We start from the raw sequence: 23,556 nt of genomic DNA, 5'->3' as shown, positions 1-23,556 counted from the left end.
GGGTTTTTTTTGTTTTGTTTTGTTTTTTTTTTTCATTTTGCCACTTTGTTTTTAGTTTCTTTTACCTAAAAACTGTTTATTTTGACAGCGTGACTATTGGATCAGATATTCTGACCACTAATTACACTGTCATGTGACTTATTTTGTTGTTTCACTGATTTGCACAATTTTTGTGGTTTTATCGCATTTTATCCCTGTATAAGTGTTCCTAATCTGTTTTTAGCGTAGCTTTGCCAGATGTAACTTTATTGTACAAAAATAACTTTGCCTATTTTGAATTCATCAGAATGTGTACTTTCCAAAAATATATGGTTTCCTGGGGGTCTCTGTATAGTTAGGGGAAGTTTCGGCACATAATACACTGTCAGGGGGCTCTGTGTGCAAAAGCTAAGTTGGCAGGCGAGAAATCCTTATGTGCTATTTTTATTTTGGGGTCAGTACATACCGCAGACTTTGGTATATCTATGCATATTGGGCATCAAACTGTTCAGTAGGCCTCTGGTGTTCCTATTTGGGGTGATTTGCCTTTGTACGCAAGAAATTATGTGAGATAAATGCGGCAAATTGCAACATTTTTAGGCGATTTTCTGAAATGTCATAAAAACCAATAATTTTAGGAAAGCTTTGCAGATTGGTACTTTGGTGTAGAAAGGACTCTTTACCCTTGTTGGATTTGTCAGAATGTGTACTTTCCAAAAATATATGGTTTTGTGGGGGTCTCTGTATAGTTAGGGGAAGTTTCGGCACATAATACACTGACAGGGGGCTCTGTGTGCAAAAGCTGAGCTGGCAGGCGAGAAATCCTTATGCGCTATTTTCATTTTGGGGTCAGTACATACCGCAGACTTTGGTATATCTATGCATATTTGGCATCAAACTGTTCAGTAGGCCTCTGGTGTTCCTATTTGGGGTGACTTGCCTTTGTATGCAAGAAATTGTGTGAGATAAATGTGGCAAATTGCAACATTTTTAGGTGATTTTCTGAAATGTCATAAAAACCAATAAATTTAGGAAAGCTTTGCAGATTGGTACTTTGGTGTAGAAAGGACTCTTTACCCTTGTTGGATTTGTCATAATGTGTACTTTCCAAAAATATATGGTTTTGTGGGGGTCTCTGTATAGTTAGGGGAAGTTTCGGCACATAATACACTTGCAGGGGGCTCTGTGAGCAAAAGGTGAGCTGGCAGGCGAGAAATCCATATGCGCTATTTTCATTTTGGGGTCAGTACATACCGCAGACTTTGGTATATCTATGCATATTGGGCATCAAACTGTTCAGTAGACCATAGGTGTTCCTATTTGGGGTGACTTGCCTTTATCTGATCTTTATCAAGAAATTGTGAGAGATAAATGCGGCCAATTGCAACATTTTTATGCGATTTTCTAAATGTCATATAAATCTGCAAACTTAGGAAAGCTTTACAGCTTGGTACTAAGCAAAAAGAAATGTTTACCCATTATAGATTCGGGGGGATGTGTACTTTCCAAAAATATATGGCTTTCTGGGGTGAGTGTACTTTTTTTGTAGCATTATCTAGTGCTGGGCGGTATGACCAAAAATTTATATCACGGTATTTTTCAAAATTATATCGGTATCACGGTATTTGACGGTATTTTTTTTCCCCATGCATGATTAGGTGACCACCCCAAACACCCCCCCATCCGCACCCCCAACCCCCGCCACCCCAAACACCCATCCGCACCCCCCCCGCCACCCCAAAAAACAAAGCAGCCTGTGTTGCTTTGAATGCTGATCAATGTTTATTTCATACTGTGGAGATCTAATAAGTGTGTAAATTCCACACGGGGGCATAAGGCAATCAAATGACTATAACTCCAAGATTTTAGGTAATCTTGTTTTTCCCTACTGCCCTGTTGCCTACCGTCCCTGCTTTACTAAAAGAGAGAAAAATGTTAAGGCTTGTGAGATAAAGACCATCTGTGGAGTCCAGCACACAGTTCTGCTAAAGTGTTTCTGGCACAATCTGTTCTAGGCGAGAGGTACAGCTACCCAAACAAGAGGGAGGGAGACTCTGCAAACACACAGTATTCTCAGCTTCCTGAAAAACATGGTGCTGAGCTACTTATAAACAAAGCAGAAGTAAATGTACTAAAAACTCCTGCCTTGCACATGTGGCTTTTTGGTTGCTTATCGATTCTGAGCAGTCACCTACCAAGATACCAAGCCCAATGCCAAGGGTTGCCCTGTGTAGCTAGGTCTTTAATGAGCCCGCAGCAGATTTCTGAAGGTAGGGAAACCATAGGTGACAGTTCCATACTGGGAAAACTTTCTCCTTTTTGACATGAGCTAATACCGTCACGTGCGCGCTGACGTCACGTGCGCGCTGACGTCACGCGCGCAACCCGGAAATACTAAGAAAAATTGCCAGGAGGCGCGCACACCGGTATGCCGGTATGTTAAAAATTTATATCATTTTTTTAAAAAAAAAACGGTGTTCGGTTTATACCGGTATACCGCCCAGCACTAGCTTTATCCCACATAAAGGATGTAAATGTGTTGATTTTGCAGGAGCTGAAATGATACATCATATGGGGGTATGTTCCCATTGGGGCCCCTACATGCCACATACTTAGGTAAACGTATACATATTGGGCATCAAACTGTTCAGTGGACCCCTGGCGTTCATATTTAGGGTGTTTTATTTGGTTACTTTATGACCTGTAGGAGATAAGATACTATAGACTGGAAGCTTTGAAGTAATTTAAAAAAAAAAATCACAAATTTTGATAAAAACCAATAACTTTAGGAAAGCATTGCGACTTGATAGTTTGGAGTAGACAGACAGTTGTGCCTATTCTGTATTCCCCAGAATCTCTTCTTTTCAAAAATGTACAATTTTCTGGGATAAACCTTCTGTTAGTGGAAATTTTGTCCTTGAAATCTAAAGTATGCAGCTTTCTGGAGCAGTGCTTTGGAAATTTGGTAATGTACTGCTGGGAGTTTTTGACCTATACAAGTGACAAATCTCCATAAAACTATATATATTTGGTATTGGCACATTCAGGAGACATGGGACTTTCCAAATCAGTTGTATATTCATGCATAAAATAATTTTTGTTTCTAGTATGTGTGTTTATATTATGGAAAATTTCTTGCATTTTTAGACCTTTAGAAGACTATATCTTGTTACAGAATTGGAAAAAAAAATTCTACCATATTTTGAAAGCTTAGGTTGTTCTGAAAAAAACGATATATTGTTTTCCTGGGTAAACTAAAAGTCCCCCCGAGGAAAGGCCCCTAAATTGAAACAGTGCAAAATGTTCAAAAACTGTCTGGCAATACAAGTTCCGCTTTGACCAAAACAGCTGGCAGTAAAAGGGTTAAAGCTACCTAAAGCTGACCTAAAGCTCCCAACTACCTCTTGCAGTTCTCAAAGACTTCTAGCGATACTGTGCAAAACTGTGGATGGGAGTGCTTTTTTTACCCTAAAATGTTAAGTATTCTTACATACACTTCTGTGAGGGGAACATCCATTTGTGTTTGTGATCAGTTAGCTTAAATGTGTTTTAATTTGTTTTATAGCAAGAAAGGCAGTGGGTACTGATATCCCAGGCACATTATATACAGTCAAATGCAGTCTGTATTTACAAAATCGAGGCCCTCGCACTATAACACTGGCACTAATACACAACATTGGTTTGTTTCCCAGCTATGCAGTCTCATGAGGGCCCCACTGTAACTTACTAGAAATGAACAAAACAGTGGCAAAAGTAAAAAAAAAAGTAAGTGCAAAAAACAACAACAAATATAGAAAAGCACAATTAGCTTTTTCAGGGGATAGAGGGCAAGTGACAAAAAACTTTAATTTCATCTAGTAATTCAGCCTTTAGAAAATATACAGTATAGTACCTGTGGGAGTGGGAGGATGATACAGTATAGTACCTGTGGGAGTGGGATGATGATACAGTATAGTACCTGTGGGAGTGGGAGGATGATACAGTATAGAACCCGTGGGAGTGGGATGATGATACAGTATAGTACCTGTGGGAGTGGGAGGATGATACAGTATAGTACCTGTGGGAGTGGGATGATGATACAGTATAGTACCTGTGGGAGTGGGATGATACAGTATAGTACCTGTGGGAGTGGGATGATGATACAGTATAGTACCTGTGGGAGTGGGATGATGATACAGTATAGTACCTGTGGGAGTGGGATGATGATACAGTATAGTACCTGTGGGAGTGGGATGATGATACAGTATAGTACCTGTGGGAGTGGGAGGATGATACAGTATAGTACCTGTGGGAGTGGGAGGATGATACAGTATAGTACCTGTGGGAGTGGGATGATGATACAGTATAGTACCTGTGGGAGTGGGATGATGATACAGTATAGTACCTGTGGGAGTGGGAGAATGATACAGTATAGTACCTGTGGGAGGATGATACAGTATAGTACCTGTGGGAGTGGGAGGATGATACAGTATAGTACCTGTGGGAGTGGGAGGATGATGCAGTATAGTACCTGTGGGAGTGGGAGGATGATACAGTATAGTACCTGTGGGAGTGGGAGGATGATACAGTATAGTACCTGTGGGAGTGGGAGGATGATACAGTATAGTACCTGTGGGAGTGGGTTGATGATACAGTATAGTACCTGTGGGAGTGGGATGATGATACAGTATAGTACCTGTGGGAGTGGGATGATGATACAGTATAGTACCTGTGGGAGTGGGAGGATGATACAGTATAGTACCTGTGGGAGTGGGATGATGATACAGTATAGTACCTGTGGGAGTGGGAGAATGATACAGTATAGTACCTGTGGGAGTGGGAGGATGATACAGTATAGTACCTGTGGGAGTGGGATGATGATACAGTATAGTACCTGTGGGAGTGGGATGATGATACAGTATAGTACCTGTGGGAGTGGGAGAATGATACAGTATAGTACCTGTGGGAGGATGATACAGTATAGTACCTGTGGGAGTGGGAGGATGATACAGTATAGTACCTGTGGGAGTGGGAGGATGATACAGTATAGTACCTGTGGGAGTGGGAGGATGATACAGTATAGTACCTGTGGGAGTGGGAGGATGATACAGTATAGTACCTGTGGGAGTGGGTTGATGATACAGTATAGTACCTGTGGGAGTGGGAGGATGATACAGTATAGTACCTGTGGGAGTGGGAGGATGATACAGTATAGTACCTGTGGGAGTGGGTTGATGATACAGTATAGTACCTGTGGGAGTGGGTTGATGATACAGTATAGTACCTGTGGAAGTGGGATGATACAGTATAGTACCTGTGGGAGTGGGATGATGATACAGTATAGTACCTGTGGGAGTGGGATGATGATACAGTATAGTACCTGTGGGAGTGGGAGGATGATACAGTATAGTACCTGTGGGAGTGGGATGATGATACAGTATAGTACCCGTGGGAGTGGGATGATGATACAGTATAGTACCTGTGGGAGTGGGATGATGATACAGTATAGTACCTGTGGGAGTGGGAGGATGATACAGTATAGTACCTGTGGGAGTGGGATGATGATACAGTATAGTACCCGTGGGAGTGGGATGATGATACAGTATAGTACCTGTGGGAGTGGGATGATGATACAGTATAGTACCTGTGGGAGTGGGATGATGATACAGTATAGTACCTGTGGGAGTGGGATGATGATACAGTATAGTACCTGTGGGAGTGGGAGGATGATACAGTATAGTACCTGTGGGAGTGGGATGATGATACAGTATAGTACCCGTGGGAGTGGGAGGATGATACAGTATAGTACCTGTGGGAGTGGGATGATACAGTATAGTACCTGTGGGAGTGGGATGATACAGTATAGTACCTGTGGGAGTGGGTTGATGATACAGTATAGTACCTGTGGGAGTGGGATGATGATACAGTATAGTACCTGTGGGAGTGGGAGGGTGATACAGTATAGTACCTGTGGGAGTGGGATGATGATACAGTATAGTACCTGTGGGAGTGGGATGATGATACAGTATAATACCTGTGGGAGTGGGATGATGATACAGTATAGTACCTGTGGGAGTGGGATGATGATACAGTATAGTACCTGTGGGAGTGGGATGATGATACAGTATAGTACCTGTGGGAGTGGGATGATGATACAGTATAGTACCTGTGGGAGTGGGATGATGATACAGTATAATACCTGTGGGAGTGGGATGATGATACAGTATAGTACCTGTGGGAGTGGGATGATGATACAGTATAATACCTGTGGGAGTGGGATGATGATACAGTATAGTACCTGTGGGAGTGGGATGATGATACAGTATAGTACCTGTGGGAGTGGGATGATGATACAGTATAGTACCTGTGGGAGTGGGATGATGATACAGTATAGTACCTGTGGGAGTGGGATGATGATACAGTATAGTACCTGTGGGAGTGGGAGGATGATACAGTATAGTACCTGTGGGAGTGGGATGATGATACAGTATAGTACCTGTGGGAGTGGGATGATACAGTATAGTACCTGTGGGAGTGGGATGATGATACAGTATAGTACCCGTGGGAGTGGGATGATGATACAGTATAGTACCTGTGGGAGTGGGAGGATGATACAGTATAGTACCTGTGGGAGTGGGAGGATGATACAGTATAGTACCTGTGGGAGTGGGATGATGATACAGTATAGTACCTGTGGGAGTGGGATGATACAGTATAGTACCTGTGGGAGTGGGATGATGATACAGTATAGTACCCGTGGGAGTGGGATGATGATACAGTATAGTACCTGTGGGAGTGGGATGATGATACAGTATAGTACCTGTGGGAGTGGGAGGATGATACAGTATAGTACCTGTGGGAGTGGGATGATGATACAGTATAGTACCCGTGGGAGTGGGATGATGATACAGTATAGTACCCGTGGGAGTGGGATGATGATACAGTATAGTACCTGTGGGAGTGGGATTAAATCTGCAGAAAAAGTTCAGAGTTGGTGAGGTTGTTAATCTGACATCAGTGGTAGGAAAGCTTTTGGAAGGAGTTATAAGGGATAGGGTACTTGAATACATTGCCAGACTAATTTAATTGTCGTTTATGAGGAGGTAAACAGGAACCTCGATGCTGGAATGGCAGTAGATGTCATCTACTTGGACTTTGCTAAAGCATTTGAAGCAGCTTAGGGGGTGTTTCACGGTGAGGGCAGTGAGGTTGGGGAATGTCCTTCCTAGTGATGTGGTAATGGCAGATTCTGTTAATGCCTTTTTTAGAGGGGCCTGGATGATTTCTTGAACAAGCATAGTATCCAAGGCTACTGTGATACTAATATCTAGAGTTAGTATTGATGTTGGTATATATTTGGTTTATGAATGTGAGTTGGTAAGTATAGGTTGTGTGTGCTGGGTTCACTTGGAAGGGTTGAACTTGATGGACTTTTTTAACTTTATGTACTGTAACTATGTGTGGATAGTTAAATCTATATACATCTGTCAAGCCAGAGTTAGTAGTTGGTAGGGTTGTCACTTTGATTAAATGGCCTTTTAATAGTGGCCCCCGTGTTTTATATTTAGCCTCAGCCTCAGCCTACTGAGTCTTATTACAGGGGCGGTGGTTCACTATTAAATTTTGAATTATTTGCTTTCTGACTCTTTCCAGCCCCTGCAGTGAAAGTGAAAAAACTGTTGCTTTTTGAGGCTGCAATTTTATCGTTATTGTGTTTTTTATTGCATATCTTTCTATCCAGACCTCTCCTATCTAAATTCTAGTTTCTCACTGGAACCCCTGCCTTGTTGCTAGGTAAATTCAGACCCTAGCAACCATATAGCCAAAATTCCAACCTGGAGAATTGTTGAATATAAAGATAAATAATTCAAAAACCTAAAATAATAAAAAATTGGGGACCAATTGCAAGTTGTTTCAGAATTGCACACTCTACAGCATACTACAAGTTAATTTAAAGGAGAACCTTTTTAAGATATGGAAATCTTTGCATATACTTGATGTATGATGCTGTTAATTACCTTTTTATGCACATATTTTCTTCATTGAAGATACTTCAGAATGGGACCATTTTTGCGAGAATGACTCCACGGCAAAAATCAGTTCTTATTGAAGAATTTCAAAAACTAGAGTAAGTACAGGAGCTCTAAGTATTAATTGTTATATCTAATTAAAATAAAGAAGAAAACAGAAATGAAGGATAGGAATATAACTATAACAAGGATACATTAGGTAGATCCTAGTGCTTAAAAATTAGAGTGGAGAAATTGTTGAGGGTTCCTTTGACCTTAGAACAGTATGTCCTACCCCCCCAAAAATACAATATTTTGTGTTGTATTAGATATATGTCATGCTTTATTTATTGTAGTGAGTTCAGGTAACAAGATTGTCGTCTTCTAGGGGTATACAGATACACATTAAAAAAAGTCACTCAAGAAGTATTGGTGGCATATAGGCAATTTTATATTGTTACAGCTTGTTCAAGCAAAAAAACAAAATAAAGAAGATAAAATCATAAGGCTGTCTGTTGGGAATTACAACAACCAGACTTATTACATTTTCAGTGCAACTGCATCTGATCCTTGTTAGTTTTCAGTGTAACTGTATACATTTTGTAGGTACTTGACCGCAATTAAATCAGATGCATTTCATCCTTGCAGCCATAATTATGCAGGAATCAGGTACAAATAATGATGCATTGTGGGTCAAAAACAGGCCCCTCTGATCCAGTTATTATTCTGTGATCCAATTATTATGCTATGACAGGCACTCAACACATAAAGCGATAGAAAAGTTTTTTCTTTACTAAAGATTTTTCATTTTTAACTTACTTTTCTGATGACCTATGTAGCTTTTTGAGTGCCTGGCTCCATCTGTGTGTTGAAATTATTGTAAGACCCTGTCTGTCATAAGTCAATGTAAAGTGCTGCATAACTTGTTGGCGCTATACAAATAAATGCTCATACAAGCTACAAATTCAATTGTTTAAACAAGAAAATAATTTGATTCTTGGAAGCACATACAGTATTGGCCTGTATAAAAATTTGACAAGTTTTAGCTGCCAAATATTATATGAATTTTCAAAACTTGGCATTTACCTTTTTGTTAAAGCCCAAAAGTAACAATATGTTTTAATGCAAATAAATAGAGAGAGAAGGACAGCATGGCTGTAATGCAATTCCAGCTTTACTTAAGAAATCACTGCATTCAGTTCAATAGCCATTTTGTAAAAACAACTTTTGATTAATCTACAATTTTTATGCAATCATTTTGCAGCTTTTAGACTGGCAATTTTTATGTTTATAAAATTACTACAGGGTATTTATGGCAGAAATTAAAATGTATTAAAGGGACATGTGCTGATAATTTGCATTACAGAATGGTCATATGATCAGACGCCAATGCATGAACTTCTGTGTCAGAGCAGCAGTGTGCTGGATAGGTGGGGGCAGTTGAACCTTATGGGGGTTGATGTATAAAGAATAGTCAATGTAAAGCAGTAAGTCTTTCAACTTATTTATAATGTTTTACTGTTTTAGTTACTGTGTTGGAATGTGTGGGGATGGAGCCAACGACTGTGGGGTGAGTAGGTGCCACTTAATGAAATGTTAAGCCACAAAAATAATGTGTTCTAAACTGTTCTCATATTCAAAAGATTAACACACAGATGCAATATTTTGAAGCAGCAAATTAAACCTTTCTGCCCGTAGAAATGATCATTCTCATGTTTCAGCAATAAACTTTAAAAACTTAGAGAATCCCAAATTACAGTTTACTTGGGGGTCACCTCCATTTACTGAATGGCAACACACAGCATGAAATAATTTAAAACAAGCGCAAAAAGCCCAAGAGTAATTAAAAAAAGATTAAAGTTCTTTTGTGAGTATGTAAGTTAAAGGGTGAAGACAAACAAAGCTACTTAGTAGCAGCAGGGGCGATTCTGGACAAATCGCCGCCTGAGGCGGCTCCTGGATGCTGCCCCCCCCCCACTCCCCAGCGCTTACCTTCTGAGCGCAGGAGCGGGTCCGAGGGCGGTGAGATCGCTAGTGCAGAGAGCGCAATTGCGCTCTCTGCACTAGAAGAGCCGAATTTCCGGTTTAAAAACCGGAAATTCGGCTCTTAAAGTTACCAGGAGCGACTTTTTGCCGCCCCTGGTAACTGGGGCGCTTCTGCCGCCTGAGGCGAGTTTCTCAACTCGCCTAATGGCAGAAGCGCCCCTGAGTAGCAGCTATATGTCAAGGCTACTAAATGCCAAAAAATACCCTGCCGTAGACAAGACTGAGAATTGCCTCTGCTTAAACACATGTAAAGGCAATTATCAGCTTGCTCCGCCCAGCTGTGACCTAACACTGTTGGCTGCTTCTTCCAGCTTCTGAATTTATAGGCACGCGCTGCCACGCCCTGCACCTTTTAAGCCATCATTGCGGGGCAGGTGTGGGCCTGTAAATACAGGGCAAAAGCTGGGTCGGGTAAGGTTTGGGTTGGGAGCAGGTGCATTAGGGTAGTGTGCGGGTTGAGTTTTTCTCGACCCACACATCACTACTGGGAATCTCTTAGCAGGGAGCCTGCCCATATTCTAAAATACAGGCATTAAATATATACATACAGCAAATATATATATTGTGAGACATAAACATATTTACATACATACAGCACATGGCAAAAAAAGAGAGAATCTGTATCATAAGTATCATATAAATACTTATCATATAAGCTATATAAATATATGGAATCCTTTATCTGGAAATTTGTTGTCTGGAAAGCTCCGAATTACAGGTAGGCCATCTTCCATAATCTAATATGGAACATAACTGCCCCAATGTATCCTTCTCAAAGTTTCTTATCTGAATAAATTGGCCTTTCTGATATTCATTGGAGATTATTTCCTTTTCAATTGTTTTTGTATCTTATCCATTATAACAGGAAGTTACTGCATGTCATGCTTAGAGGAGTTTGTTGCTGCCACTGATGTTTGTGGGGTCAGCAGATATTTTCTTAGTACTTTTACTTAAGGCAGATACGGAAGGCAATAATCTAGCACTGTCAATATATTTTAGTTTAATATCTGATGCAACAACTCATCATTTACAGGCACTTAAAATGGCAAGTGTTGGAATCTCTGTATCTCAGTTAGAGGCATCTGTTGCTTCTCCTTTCACTTCGAAAATCCCAAATATTTCATGTGTACCTTTGCTTATCAAGTAAGTGATCTTCTACACAATGTATAATGTAGGGTGAATACATTAGTGTTTTAACTCAATGTTAAATGCTTTAGATTTCAACCCATTTTGTAACAATTACATTTCCATAATTTAAGTATCAAGCAATGGCAAGGCAGAGCAGTGTGACGGGGCAAGCACGTGTGTAGGGTTTAAACATCACTGACCCCCAATTAATTAAAAAACAAAAGCTAAAGTCCATTAACGACCAATGAATTGCCTGACGTATTAGCATATTAATTAAGGGGGCTGTTTATTATATTGCATTATTCCACTGTATGTACAATTTTTAAATCTAGACAGTGCAAACTATACAAGATACAGCCTATTAACAAAGAGAACAGTTTACAAGTTAAAAGGATGCTCCAAGTTGATCTTTGCACTGTCAATTATATTTCTATTTCAATATCTATATTCAATAAGAATGTTTTGTAACTTTACTTATTCAGAGCATAAAATGGTTGCACAATATTTTTTATTCACTTCATACACAGGGAAGGACGAAATTCTCTTGTCACTTCTTTCTTTATGTTTAAATTCCTAACAATGATTACTGTGGTGGAACTGACTTCTTTAGGAATTCTGTTTTGGGTAAGACTCTTTGTTTCCTTATTTATTCATTTAATTGTATCCTGTTAATAGAGGTATAAATAACAATGCCATTTATTGCGGAACGGAACTCTTAAGCATAGCTGCAGACTGTGACTGCTAAAATAGTGCGCACCATGGGGAAAAGCGTCCATTAATCTACCCTCTCTTTGTTTGGGAAATCTTTAATTAAACTTTAAGAAACCTAGTTTTGCTGATGAATACATGGCCTTAAAGGAGAAAGAAAGGTAAAAACTAAGTAAGCTTTATCAGAAAGGTCTATGTAAATACAGCCATAAGCCGCTGCACTGAGTTCTCTTTCAAAAGATACAGGATTTCTGTAGCTCTCTCCCCTCTCCTGCTCCCCCCTCCCTCAAGAATGCTAAGAACTCACTCCCCCCCCCTTAGGAATGTGGATCTGAGCCAATCAGCAGGAAGCTTGCTCATAGTCTTACTAACTGAGCATTTACACAGGTCTGGGTCTCGGTGCAGGAGTGAGGCATTATGGGAACTTTCTTTACAGAGCTCAGAGTTTTTCTTCCTGTTTGGCTTCTGATCATCTGAACACGTAAAAATGCGTATGCGCAAATCTTCTCCCTCCCCTAGACGCATGCACTCCTGCTTGCTAGACGCATGCACTCCTGCTTGTGAGATTGAAAGCGCGCTCACAGCATAAGGTAAATGCGCATGCACTTACTCAGGAGCTGGTCTTATTCTCGGTGCAGGAGTGAAGCATTCTGGGAATCCTCTTTACACAGCTCAGCATTTTTTATTCCTGTTTGGCTTCTGATCATCTGAACAGGAGAAATATGGGGAGACTTAAGGGCACTATTGAGACAACTGAAGGTATGCCTGCAGCTTGAGATTAACTCTTTATTAGCCTTTCCTTCTCCTTTAAATTAGGAAAAGAATATGATGGCACTCAGTAATGCTATTTCTCTTTAAATGAGCAAGGGCTACCAGCTGCATGCAGAGAGCAGAGCCTCGTCTGTTCATCAGTGCCGCAGAAACTCTTTGGTATTTGAAAATAAATAATAATAATAACAATAATGAATCTGTATCTTTCTTATGTAGAAACAAAAGATTATTGGTGAATGGCATTACCTGCTGCAGGATATAGCTCTCACCCTTCCTATTACTTTTATAGGTAAGTACACCTTTTAGTGGGGCGACCTAATCTATAAAAAGCAAATGGACTGGGTCCCAATTACTTGAACCATAATTCCACAAACTATTGTTTAGATGTACTAAACTTCACATGTGCTTGCATAATCTGTTGTAGCATTCTACTAAAATGATTCTTAAAGTGATACTGACACGAAAAAACAACTTTTTAAAATATGAATGTACATAAAAATTTGCCTATAGGTCATGTTGATTATTTTTTGCTGATAGGTTTGCTTTTGTAAGTAATTGTTACTTGAAATCCCAAAACCTGACTGTTTTGCCAGCCTGACTGTCCCTTCTCAGCCTGACAGTTACAGCTTCTAATGGTAACGGCCCCCTGCTGGACAAATATGGCAGCCCCCTCATAGAGGAACATGGGGGATCAGATAGGGAATGTAAAAGCTTGGACAAATACTTTTATGGCAAAATTATAAATAGCATGCAAAGGCAATGTTATGGCAATGTTATAAAAAAAGGTGTCAGTATCACTTTAATGAGATTCTTTGCAGTCACCCAGAAAAGGGCAATGTGCCCAAGGCCTTGCTAAGGTGCTGCAGCATTAATACTGACGCTTTTCCCTATGATCACATTTTTAACCCAGAACACCATCAGTAGAAATAAATATACAGAAATGCTTTCGCAGAAGCAGCAAATTCAGAGAGGCTCCTTCTTAGTTTTCTGCAGATGAGATTGATGCCTGGACTGGGATTCAAAATAGGCCCTGGCATTTCAAGTACACAGAGGCCCAAACATTCCCCTACTACCAGCCCAATAAATTCTGTAGTGACTCTCTATGGGATCCTTATACCATTTGCCAGAATCCAGAGTTTGCCAGTCTGGGGCTGCTGGACAAAGTGCTATATGCTTGTATGTATAGCCTAAAATATAAACCAAAATTGCTTCTGTACAACTAAGCAATTACAATACATAATGATTTATTTGCCTTATAGTAAAAATGTATAATAACAGTGTGATAAAATGCCCATATATTTATATTTGTATTTTTTTGTCTTTACAGGAAGTTTAAATGGCCCTGCCCCAAAATTAGCCCCATACAGGCCTTCTGGGCATATTATGTCTCCTCCTTTGTTACTTTCTGTTTCTTTGCACTTCCTTTTTACCATCATCCTTCAGGTTACTGCGTTTGTTCTTCTTCAGCAACAGCCATGGTATAATGAAAGTGATGTTGTCAGGTAAATTATTAAAGTGGTGCTAATTTTTGTAAAAACATGGGCAGAATGCTGGAAAAAAAAAATGTAAAACTCATAAAATCATATACTGACCTATTCTCTCCAGTTGCTTTAGTAAATCAACTTTATGGAGTGTTGAGTGCTAAAGTCCTGTAAAGGCCAGCTTTTATAGTAGAATTCTGGATAAAAACAAAGCATTGGGGGTATGATTTGAGCTGCTTTTCTGTTTTTTGTACATTGCCCCTTTTTTGGCTGTAAAAGACAAAGTCCAGTACTAGTGATACAGCATGGGGTACATTGGACTCCTCTTTCCACAGGGGAAGACTTATGTTAGGCATGGTGTGTTTGAATTACACCTCCACAATATAAGTGTATTTATGGAATAAAAGATAATAAAGATGCCAGGAGCTCTTTGCAGCAAAAACTTAAGAAACATTTAATGATCAGATTTTCAGGGTTGATAATACTATTTGAGGTAAATAGTAAATATTGAGCAGGTATAATGGATGATATTGGATGATATTGCCAGTGCCCTGATGCATCACCATGGGGAGTAGCAAGGGCAGTACAGAATATCCTCAGGGTTGTCCACCTTAAGTGGTCCAGATCTCTTTAGGAGACTACTACATAACTATCCTCTCTTGGTTGGAGCCAAGATGCTGCTCTTTCAAGCTAGATAATGACTATCTCACTTTTCTAGAAAGTGCTATTAAAGATGTAACTTGCTCTAAATAACCTTGTTCACGGGGTCCCTGCTCCCTTACTTCTCTAAGGGTGATGACTTCCCTTAGGGCTGAACACTTCTGGACTGTGTATATCCCAGGCTTCCTGGAGCACATCCACACAGGTCAACAGCTGAAGACTATGCTATATTAGAGTGGGGTAGGGAGTGGTCTAACCTATGTGCCAATTAGCTACAACAATGCTGTCCAACATTTGAGGTGCTGAGGGACAGAATTTCTCTAGCATACATAGTGGAGGGCCCCTAATGGAAGCCAGTTTTGACCACTCCCCCTTTTAAAACTGCACCCACTTCAAACCACACCCATGTTATTGCAAGACCATGCCCACATTAATGGTGGTAGCGCAGCAATAACCCAAATGCTTGGTGCTCACTGCAGGGATATCAACCATCATTCATATGTGGAAGGATTAAATTATGTCATATTAAGACAAACCCTTAAATCCATATGCCTCCTCCTCCCCTGTGGATAGCACAGCAACCCCCAGCACATAATTACACACCTTAGGGACCATTTAATGGCTATTTCCAACTGCTAACAAACTTCCAGAACAATCCCCTGCCAGGTTCAACTCCCACCGGCAGCATAAGGCAGGCAGAGCATGGCACACACAGGCAGTACTCTGCCTGTCCTATGCTGCCTGTGTGTGCCATACTCTGCCTGCTCTATGCTGCCTGTATGTGCCATAATCTACCTGCCCTACCCTGCCTGTGTGTGCCATACCCTGCCTGCCCTACCCTGCCTGTGTGTGTCATACTTTTCTTGCCCTGTGCTGCCTGTGTGTGCCATACTCTGCCTGCCCTTAGCTGCCTGTGTGTGCCATGCTCTGTCTGCCCTATGCTGCCTGTGTGTGCCATACTCTGCCTGCCCTTAGCTGCCTGTGTGTTCCATGCTCTGTCTGCCCTATGCTGCCTGTGTGTGCCATACACAGGCAGCATAGGGCAGGCAGTACATACAGGGACACAATGCTGGCTCTACTACTACAGTCTGTCTGTGGTGTGAAGAGGTGAACAATGTGGGTGCTTACAGTTTGAGCCTGAGGTGTGAACAATGCAGGGGGTGAACAATGTAGGGATTAAAAGGTGTGAACAACACAGGGGTTTACATGTTTAAACAATACAGGGGGATTACAGCCTGAATCTGAGGTGTGAACCATGCAGGGGGCCAGTTAATGTCAGTACTGATACCATTTAAAGCTTACACAAAACTAAGCTTTAAAGCAGACAGACAGGTGGGGGGGCCAGTTGGACAGCTCTGAGCTACAACAATGGTTTTTGCCTGGTAACAGGGAAGTAAAGAAAGTGCAGGATTTAAAGCCATAGGGGCATATTAACCCTATGGGTCCCTACACACAACTTTAGTAAAGAAGCTCTAAATTGTATTTTCCTAATGTGTAGCACAATGATTAAAGATTATTAAACATATTTAACCCTTAGGCAAATGCCACACATAGCGTATTGCCAAGAATATGCCGCTATGCTTGAAAATCCTCCTACATGTGCCACACACCTGAAAGAATTGAATACGCTTGGGTGCAGGCACATGGGGGTCGATATCCACCGAAAATTCACAGTCTAGCATTTTAGGTGGATACCGGCTACATGTGCCTGCACCCAGGTGTATTCAATGCTTTCGAGTGCAGGCACAGGTAGGAGGATTTTACTGCAGCAGGGCATATTCTTAGCAAGTGTTTTTCGGCTTGCCAAAAATACGCTATATGAGGCATTAGCCTTAGCCTTTGCTTTGGGAACAACATGCTGTTAGGTAACAGACTTTTTCCATAGACCTTAATTTAAAATTCAGATTCCATATTGTTGTCCTATTAACCCCATTGCCAGCTGTAAAGGACAGCTCTAGTCCGGGCACTCCCTGATAGAGTGATCATGCCATGTTTGCACATGCCCTTTTTTCTCCTTAACCATTTGGCCAGCTTGTTTCTACTCTGCATTATCCTTTATCCTCACTAAACCCTTAAAAGGGACCAATGGCTAGTAGTAGTAGTAGTCTATAGTCTATATAGTGGTCTATAGTGACACCAACAACATAAATGTTGGTAGGGAAAAAACAAATTAAGTAAAAAGAAAGAATTGTTTAAATTAGATGCTATGCGAAATGAAATTGTGTTATTTTGGAGCTTTTTGGATAAGAGATTGCTCACCTGTGCTTATGAATACTGCCTAGTGTACCCATTCCTAATAGAGCTACCTGGTTCAGAAATAACATATGGTGCAGTAGCCTCATACCTATATTTTAGAGGGGCAGTATACACCTAAAAATACCTTTGCTAGAAAACAGCACAATACATATAAAGTTGAAAATGCTTTCTGCCTATTCTTTTAATTAAAAAAAAAAAAAAAATCAAATCTTCGTAGGTTTGAAATTATAAAAAAAATGTAGGTTTTTTTTTCACTGACCGTCCCACTATAAACAGGACAATTTGTTTAGGGTTTCTGACATTTGTGGCACGAAAGAAGAAAATGAAACCTGTTTCTCTTTGGCACTTCCTGGCTCTGCTGAGCAGGGAGGTGATGACACTAATTATTAGTGCTCTCAGCAGTTTAGAGGCTAGAGGATAGGGAAAGAAGGGGTTTGCTTGTTAACAAGCAAACCCCTTCTTTCCCTAACCTCTAGCCTTCTTTCCCTAACCTCTAGCCTCCAAACTGCTGAGAGCACTGATAATTAGTGTCATCACCTTCCTGCTCAGCAGAGCCAGGAAGTGCCAAAGAGAAACAGGTTTCATTTTCTTCTTTCATGCCACAAATAACAGAAACCATAAATATTTCATCATTAAAACAATAGGCAAAAAGTATGTTCACCACAAGCCCTATTCACTGAACTCATGTTGAAAATGGGTGTATACTGTCCCTTTATTTTATTTGCACTTTATATTAGCTTTGTTGGTAGATATTGATAAATGCTGAGTTTTATTTTTAAATGTTCTCTGTAGTGCATGTCTTCCATTAAATCAGAACTCAGGAAATGTCACCATGAGAGAGCCAAGCATGTCAGTGAATTATCTCACAACTATGGAGTGGATTGTTACTTCAATGAACATCATTACACTAGAATTTGTCTTATGCAAAGGACAACCATTCAGAAAAAGCATTTATACTAACTGTAAGTAATAAGATTTGATGCAGTCACACAACATGCAAAACAGCCAGTTTGGAGCTTTCCTAGAGGTTATTAAAATATTTCTTTAGCTTTGTGGTAACAATGACAGAATTCCTTCAGTATTTTCTTATTGGTTTTTCTGTGTAATACATTATCCATAAAAACTATGTATTTTGAAAAAAATATAGATATAAAAATTATATGCCTGGGGAAGTGTATTTGCCCATACAACATATTGTCATTGTTTATATATTGGCAACATAGGTTTTTCATCATTGACATAAGTCCCTGGCCTAGTGGAGCTTACAATCTAGGTCCCTCTTGCATGAAGGAAATATTTAATCTGCCTGTATGATTCAGGGGAACTTCATGCAGACAACAGGAGAACATATAAACTCATTGTAGATAGTGGCCAGGTCAGAATCAAACTCAGGATCCCAGTGCTGTCAGACAGAAATGCTAACCACTCAACCACTGTATGGCAATCTTGTATGGCAGAGGTTTTTACACATAGTAGGTTCAAGCCAAAATGTGGGCACCTTGCCCTACAGTTTTTTTTACAATGTTACAGATATATGATTGAAAATGATGTTGTAGGATTAGCAAAAACAGCCCTAAGCATTTATTTCTATATTGTCACTTGACAAGGCTAGCTGCCCCGGGTCTCCCTTTACCTTTATAGGATCAGACCTAGACTAGGATCCAGAATAAGCCCTGGCATTTAGTACACAGAGGCCCAAGTATCCCCCTCCAGACTGTCTATGGCATCCTACAGCAGCTCCTCTGGCATTTGTAAGAATCCACAGATTGCCAGTCTGTCTGTGTTGGGATCACTAATGCAACAACTGTTTGATATGTATTGTTGATGCTTGTCTCTTTTTCTTTTCAGACTTACTTGTCCTACTACTAACCATCCATGTGGCAGTCTATATATTTTTACTGTTTGCCGATATTGAATCAATTTACTTATTATTTGAGGTATGTATATATATATATGTGTAAATTTACAATGATGTACACTGGTACAAATTACATACAGTATTGTGTTAGTTTAACTAGTTCATCATTTAATCTAGAAAACTGTTTATGAAATACTTTTACACCACATTTATTAGCAAACATATATATATATATATATATATATATATATATATATATATACACTAAGGCTATGTAATAACAAGTATGAATGTGTTCTGCATCAGCCAGTCAGCAGTATGCAGTTAGAGGGTTACTGTTTCAAAACTAAATGTATTTGTTTAACATTGGGTATTTATTACATTAGCCATAAACAGGCATTAGTGCCTCTGGGCTACTGGGGAACGGGGGGGGGGGGGGTTATCATAGGCAACAATTTAGAATAAATGTTAATAAATTAGCAATCATCTTTGAAAATAGAAAATAAAGAGGCCCAAATTAAACTTTTGTTTTAAAATTAATTGTGTGACAACAAATGAATTTTCCTATCATGAAAAGTATTTTGTCAAGGTTAATACTAGTATATGAGACATACCAAACAGTTTTTTAATGTGCCATGCACCATTTCCAAAATATTTACAGTTTTAAATATGAAAAGAGGTGAGTATGTCGCCATCTTGTGGTTGCAGTAGGCATATCATGTACTATCCAACTAGCAAAGCTAGGGGAATGGCTATTTATATACCAAATGTAATATTCTTACTAATGTTCATATTTAGAGTGATAACAGAATGTACAAAAATTAGAATAAAAAATTACTTAATGTAATTAATGACTGTACCTGTGTCGTTACATAACACCAAAGAGGTATATAATATGGATAGACCGCTTCCACTTCAGCCAATCAAGCTACCAGTTGTAGTACTGGAGGGCCACATGCTGCCCACCCCTGGTTTGAAGATACAGGTTATCATTCATGATTCTGTGGAAGACTGCTAATATTTCCTTATCACTGTTATTTATAATTGATATTGATTTGTAAAATGGCATGGGACACACACATTATAAGGAACTGGATTAGTCTCCAATGCACAAACTGCAAACAGCAGATTACACAGGAATATAGTTTATTAGCCTTGGGTGATAGAAGTTGTAATCATGAATTTAATGAGAATGATACTGATTGTGTCTACGTTTTTATTTTTTAGGCTGTTTGCACTCCCTATTACTGGCGAGTTTATATTTTTGTTATGCTCTTAGTACACTTTGTTATATCCTATGCTGTGGAGGTAAGTCTATTTGAATATAATTCTACTTTGAATGTGCCTGTAGTCCACCACAGTAAACACTCCTGGAAATTATTAATTTATTTAAATAGGCATTTATTGTAGTCATATATTGGGTTAATGAAGCAGGGTTATGGCATATTTAGGATTAATGAAGTGCACACAGGCCATTTCTGCAATGATCTTACTGGCATATCTGGGGTTAAATGAGTGTTCTTTGGTAATTTCTGTTATGATTATACTAGCATGCCTGGGAATGTTTGGGGTTAATATGCTAAATGTAGGCCACAACATTGGCCATCTTTTCTTGTAGCCCCACGTTTCAGTTTAACCACAGGCCACATATTTTGTTGACTGTGTATATAATGCAGGGTGGGCAGGGGTGACAGCTGGGAGTTGGGTGTGCGTGTGATAGCAATTGTGCTTATATGTTTGGTGAGCCCCCTGGGTGGAGGTTCCATGGTAAGCCCCAGGTACCCCAGTTCAACAGTGCTGGACTTACATTATGGAAAATAAGGAGCATTCCTGGGAATTATTATTTCCATGTTTTATTAAGCCTACATAAACCTTAGTGCTGCTCTTCTTTTCTAATGAATATGCCCCCCTGCCTCCCCAAGCTCAACCCCTTACAAACCTGTGTTGGGCACAGCTTGAAGTTGAACAGCTTCGTAAGTGACAGGGGGGCAGGAGAAGGTACTGATAGGCTGCAAATGTAAACAGTGCCCCAGTCTATGAGAACTTTGCCCTGCCCCCACAGTGTGACGTAAACAAGGAAGCTGCTCTGCTTGTGCTGGAGACTGGGTGTGTCACTGTCCCTTTAATAGGCATTTATTGCAGTCAAATTGCCCTAGGTTTTTTCCAGTCAAAACTACAGATGGAGTAGACTTTATCCAGACATTTGTTGGATTACCATATCCCACCATTTAAACAGATTATTACACCTTTTTGCGGAACTAAATGCTATACCATATTGTGCTGTGGTTTGGGAGCCAGGTGAACCATGTAATATCAAGTGTCTCTAGCTCTGGTACATTCTCTACTCTACAACTAAATTACATTCTATTACAGGAAGGAATCCTTGAAAACAAAAAACTCTGGATACTGATTAAAAGACTATGCAAATATGAATCAAAAAGCCAGTACAAGAGATTGCAGAGCAGCTTAGAGCTGGACACAGAATGGCCTCCCGACAATAGAACGGATTACGCCAGCAAGTCTGTTTCTGTCATGGACAGCGAAACCATTGTTCTCATGGATGCAACTTGCCAGCCAGTTACTCAGGGAGGCAATGAAACACAATGTTAACACAATGTAATTTAATACAAAATAAGAAGTGTATCCATTTCAGCTGTTTATTGCTCATCTGTGATGGTGTGGTGGTTGAATAAAGTAGTCATGTACACAAACATACACATCTTTGTCATGACTTTGCTTGAGACTACTATATCCTACATCTGACATGCCATCCCTTTAGGTTCCAGTTTAGCATAAGCTTTGTAAGGAACCGTATTATATTGCCAGATATCTTGAGTTTATCTCAGTAGTCATTGGTGGACGTCCATTCTCCAAGTACCTGTAAGAGTGGCACATAATGCTTCCGTGGGGTGGTACAGTACAAGTCAAAATCACATACATCATCTTATTTCTCATAGAAATTACTAGATATATTACATGTGCCTTTTCCATGCTAAAAGTAGAAGAAACAGTTCTACAGTGTTCTGTTGGATGTGTCAACATTTTATTTAAGTCTGCATAGATATCATGTTGATTTAACCATACTTGGTCATGTTATCCATATTACAAGGATGAAATATCAGTGTTCCAAGTGAGGCAGAAACTCACAGAAACCCACCAGACCACTGAATGAAAATGGACTTTATTTAAGAAACGCTCAGGTAAAAAAGGTTGGGGATCCCTTTTCAAGAGTATGACATAATATGATGCCATTACACTCGGTCCACTTACCTTCCCGCCACCCACGGTTTTAAAGTGTCCTTTTGTGTATGTGTGCACTTGGAAAAATGGCCACGCAGCCAAAACATCAGTGGCACATTCATAGAAAACACCCCCTGAACACAGTGTAAGCTAAACAGTCATTTCCTGTGCAATAACCTCAGCGCACGGCATTAAAAAATATAATATCCTGCTAAAAGTTCTGGGCAATTATACATGAAATCATAATGTTTATGTGCCATTGTCTTTCATTTTGTTTGATGTGGGTGGTATATAATATGCTATACTGTACATAATTTGCATGTGATGTCACTTGTGCCCTGAGCCACTTGGGGTGTCAACCTGATGTCCCCAAGCTGCTGTTCAACTACAGCTTCTCAGACAAATTTATTCAGTGAATTTTGTCTGAGAATCATGAGATTTGTGTTTTTACCAAAAGCTAAAATAGATGTTTAGATATTTACAGTGGCTTGCAAAAGTATTCGGCCCCCTTGAACTTTTCCACATTTTGTCACATTACAGCCACAAACATGAATCAATTGTATTGGAATTCCACGTGAAAGACCAATACAAAGTGGTGTACACGTGAGAAGTGGAACGAAAATCATACATGATTCCAAACATTTTTTACAAATAAATAACTGCAAAGTGGGGTGTGCGTAATTATTCAGCCCCCTTTGGTCTGAGTGCAGTCAGTTGCCCATAGACATTGCCTGATGAGTGCTAATGACTAAATAGAATGCACCTGTGTGTAATCTAATGTCAGTACAAATACAGCTGCTCTGTGACGGCCTCAGAGTTTGTCTAAGAGAATATTGGGAGCAACAACACCATGAAGTCCAAAGAACACACCAGACAGGTCAGGGATAAAGTTATTGAGAAATTTAAAGCAGGCTTAGGCTACAAAAAGATTTCCAAAGCCTTGAACATCCCACGGAGCACTGTTCAAGCGATCATTCAGAGTATGGCACAACTGTAAACCTACCAAGACAAGGCCGTCCACCTAAACTCACAGGCCGAACAAGGAGAGCGCTGATCAGAAATGCAGCCAAGAGGCCCATGGTGACTCTGGACGAGCTGCAAAGATCTACAGCTCAGGTGGGGGAATCTGTCCATAGGACAACTATTAGTCGTGCACTGCACAAAGTTGGCCTTTATGGAAGAGTGGCAAGAAGAAAGCCATTGTTAACAGAAAACCATAAGAAGTCCCGTTTGCAGTTTGCCCCAAGCCATGTGGGGGACACAGCAAACATGTGGAAGAAGGTGCTCTGGTCAGATGAGACCAAAATGGAACTTTTTGGCCAAAATGCAAAACGCTATGTGTGGCGGAAAACTAACACTGCACATCACTCTGAACACACCATCCCCACTGTCAAATATGGTGGTGGCAGCATCATGCTCTGGGGGGGCTTCTCTTCAGCAG

General features: G+C 40.1%; 1 protein-coding gene across 1 annotated transcript in view; it reads left to right on the top strand.

The window, feature by feature from the left end:
- atp13a5l.2 (ATPase type 13A5 like gene 2) overlaps positions 1–21,590 on the top strand; it is a 52,664-nt gene extending 31,074 nt beyond the window's left edge. Inside the window, exons 21-30 of the mRNA XM_004914365.3 lie at positions 8,007–8,086; positions 9,495–9,537; positions 11,047–11,156; positions 11,669–11,765; positions 12,837–12,909; positions 13,948–14,122; positions 17,810–17,979; positions 18,866–18,954; positions 20,103–20,183; positions 21,249–21,590. Of these exons, the coding sequence (XP_004914422.3) occupies positions 8,007–8,086; positions 9,495–9,537; positions 11,047–11,156; positions 11,669–11,765; positions 12,837–12,909; positions 13,948–14,122; positions 17,810–17,979; positions 18,866–18,954; positions 20,103–20,183; positions 21,249–21,485 (1,155 nt within the window). The 3' untranslated portion in view covers positions 21,486–21,590. The remainder of the gene's footprint in view (positions 1–8,006; positions 8,087–9,494; positions 9,538–11,046; positions 11,157–11,668; positions 11,766–12,836; positions 12,910–13,947; positions 14,123–17,809; positions 17,980–18,865; positions 18,955–20,102; positions 20,184–21,248) is intronic.
- Positions 21,591–23,556: the final 1,966 nt, after the last annotated feature.

The sequence above is a fragment of the Xenopus tropicalis genome, chromosome 5 (assembly GCF_000004195.4).
Source record: "Xenopus tropicalis strain Nigerian chromosome 5, UCB_Xtro_10.0, whole genome shotgun sequence".
NCBI lineage: Eukaryota > Metazoa > Chordata > Amphibia > Anura > Pipidae > Xenopus > Xenopus tropicalis.
Note: the sequence above shows the minus strand (reverse complement) of the source record. Positions and strands in the feature narration are given on the sequence as shown.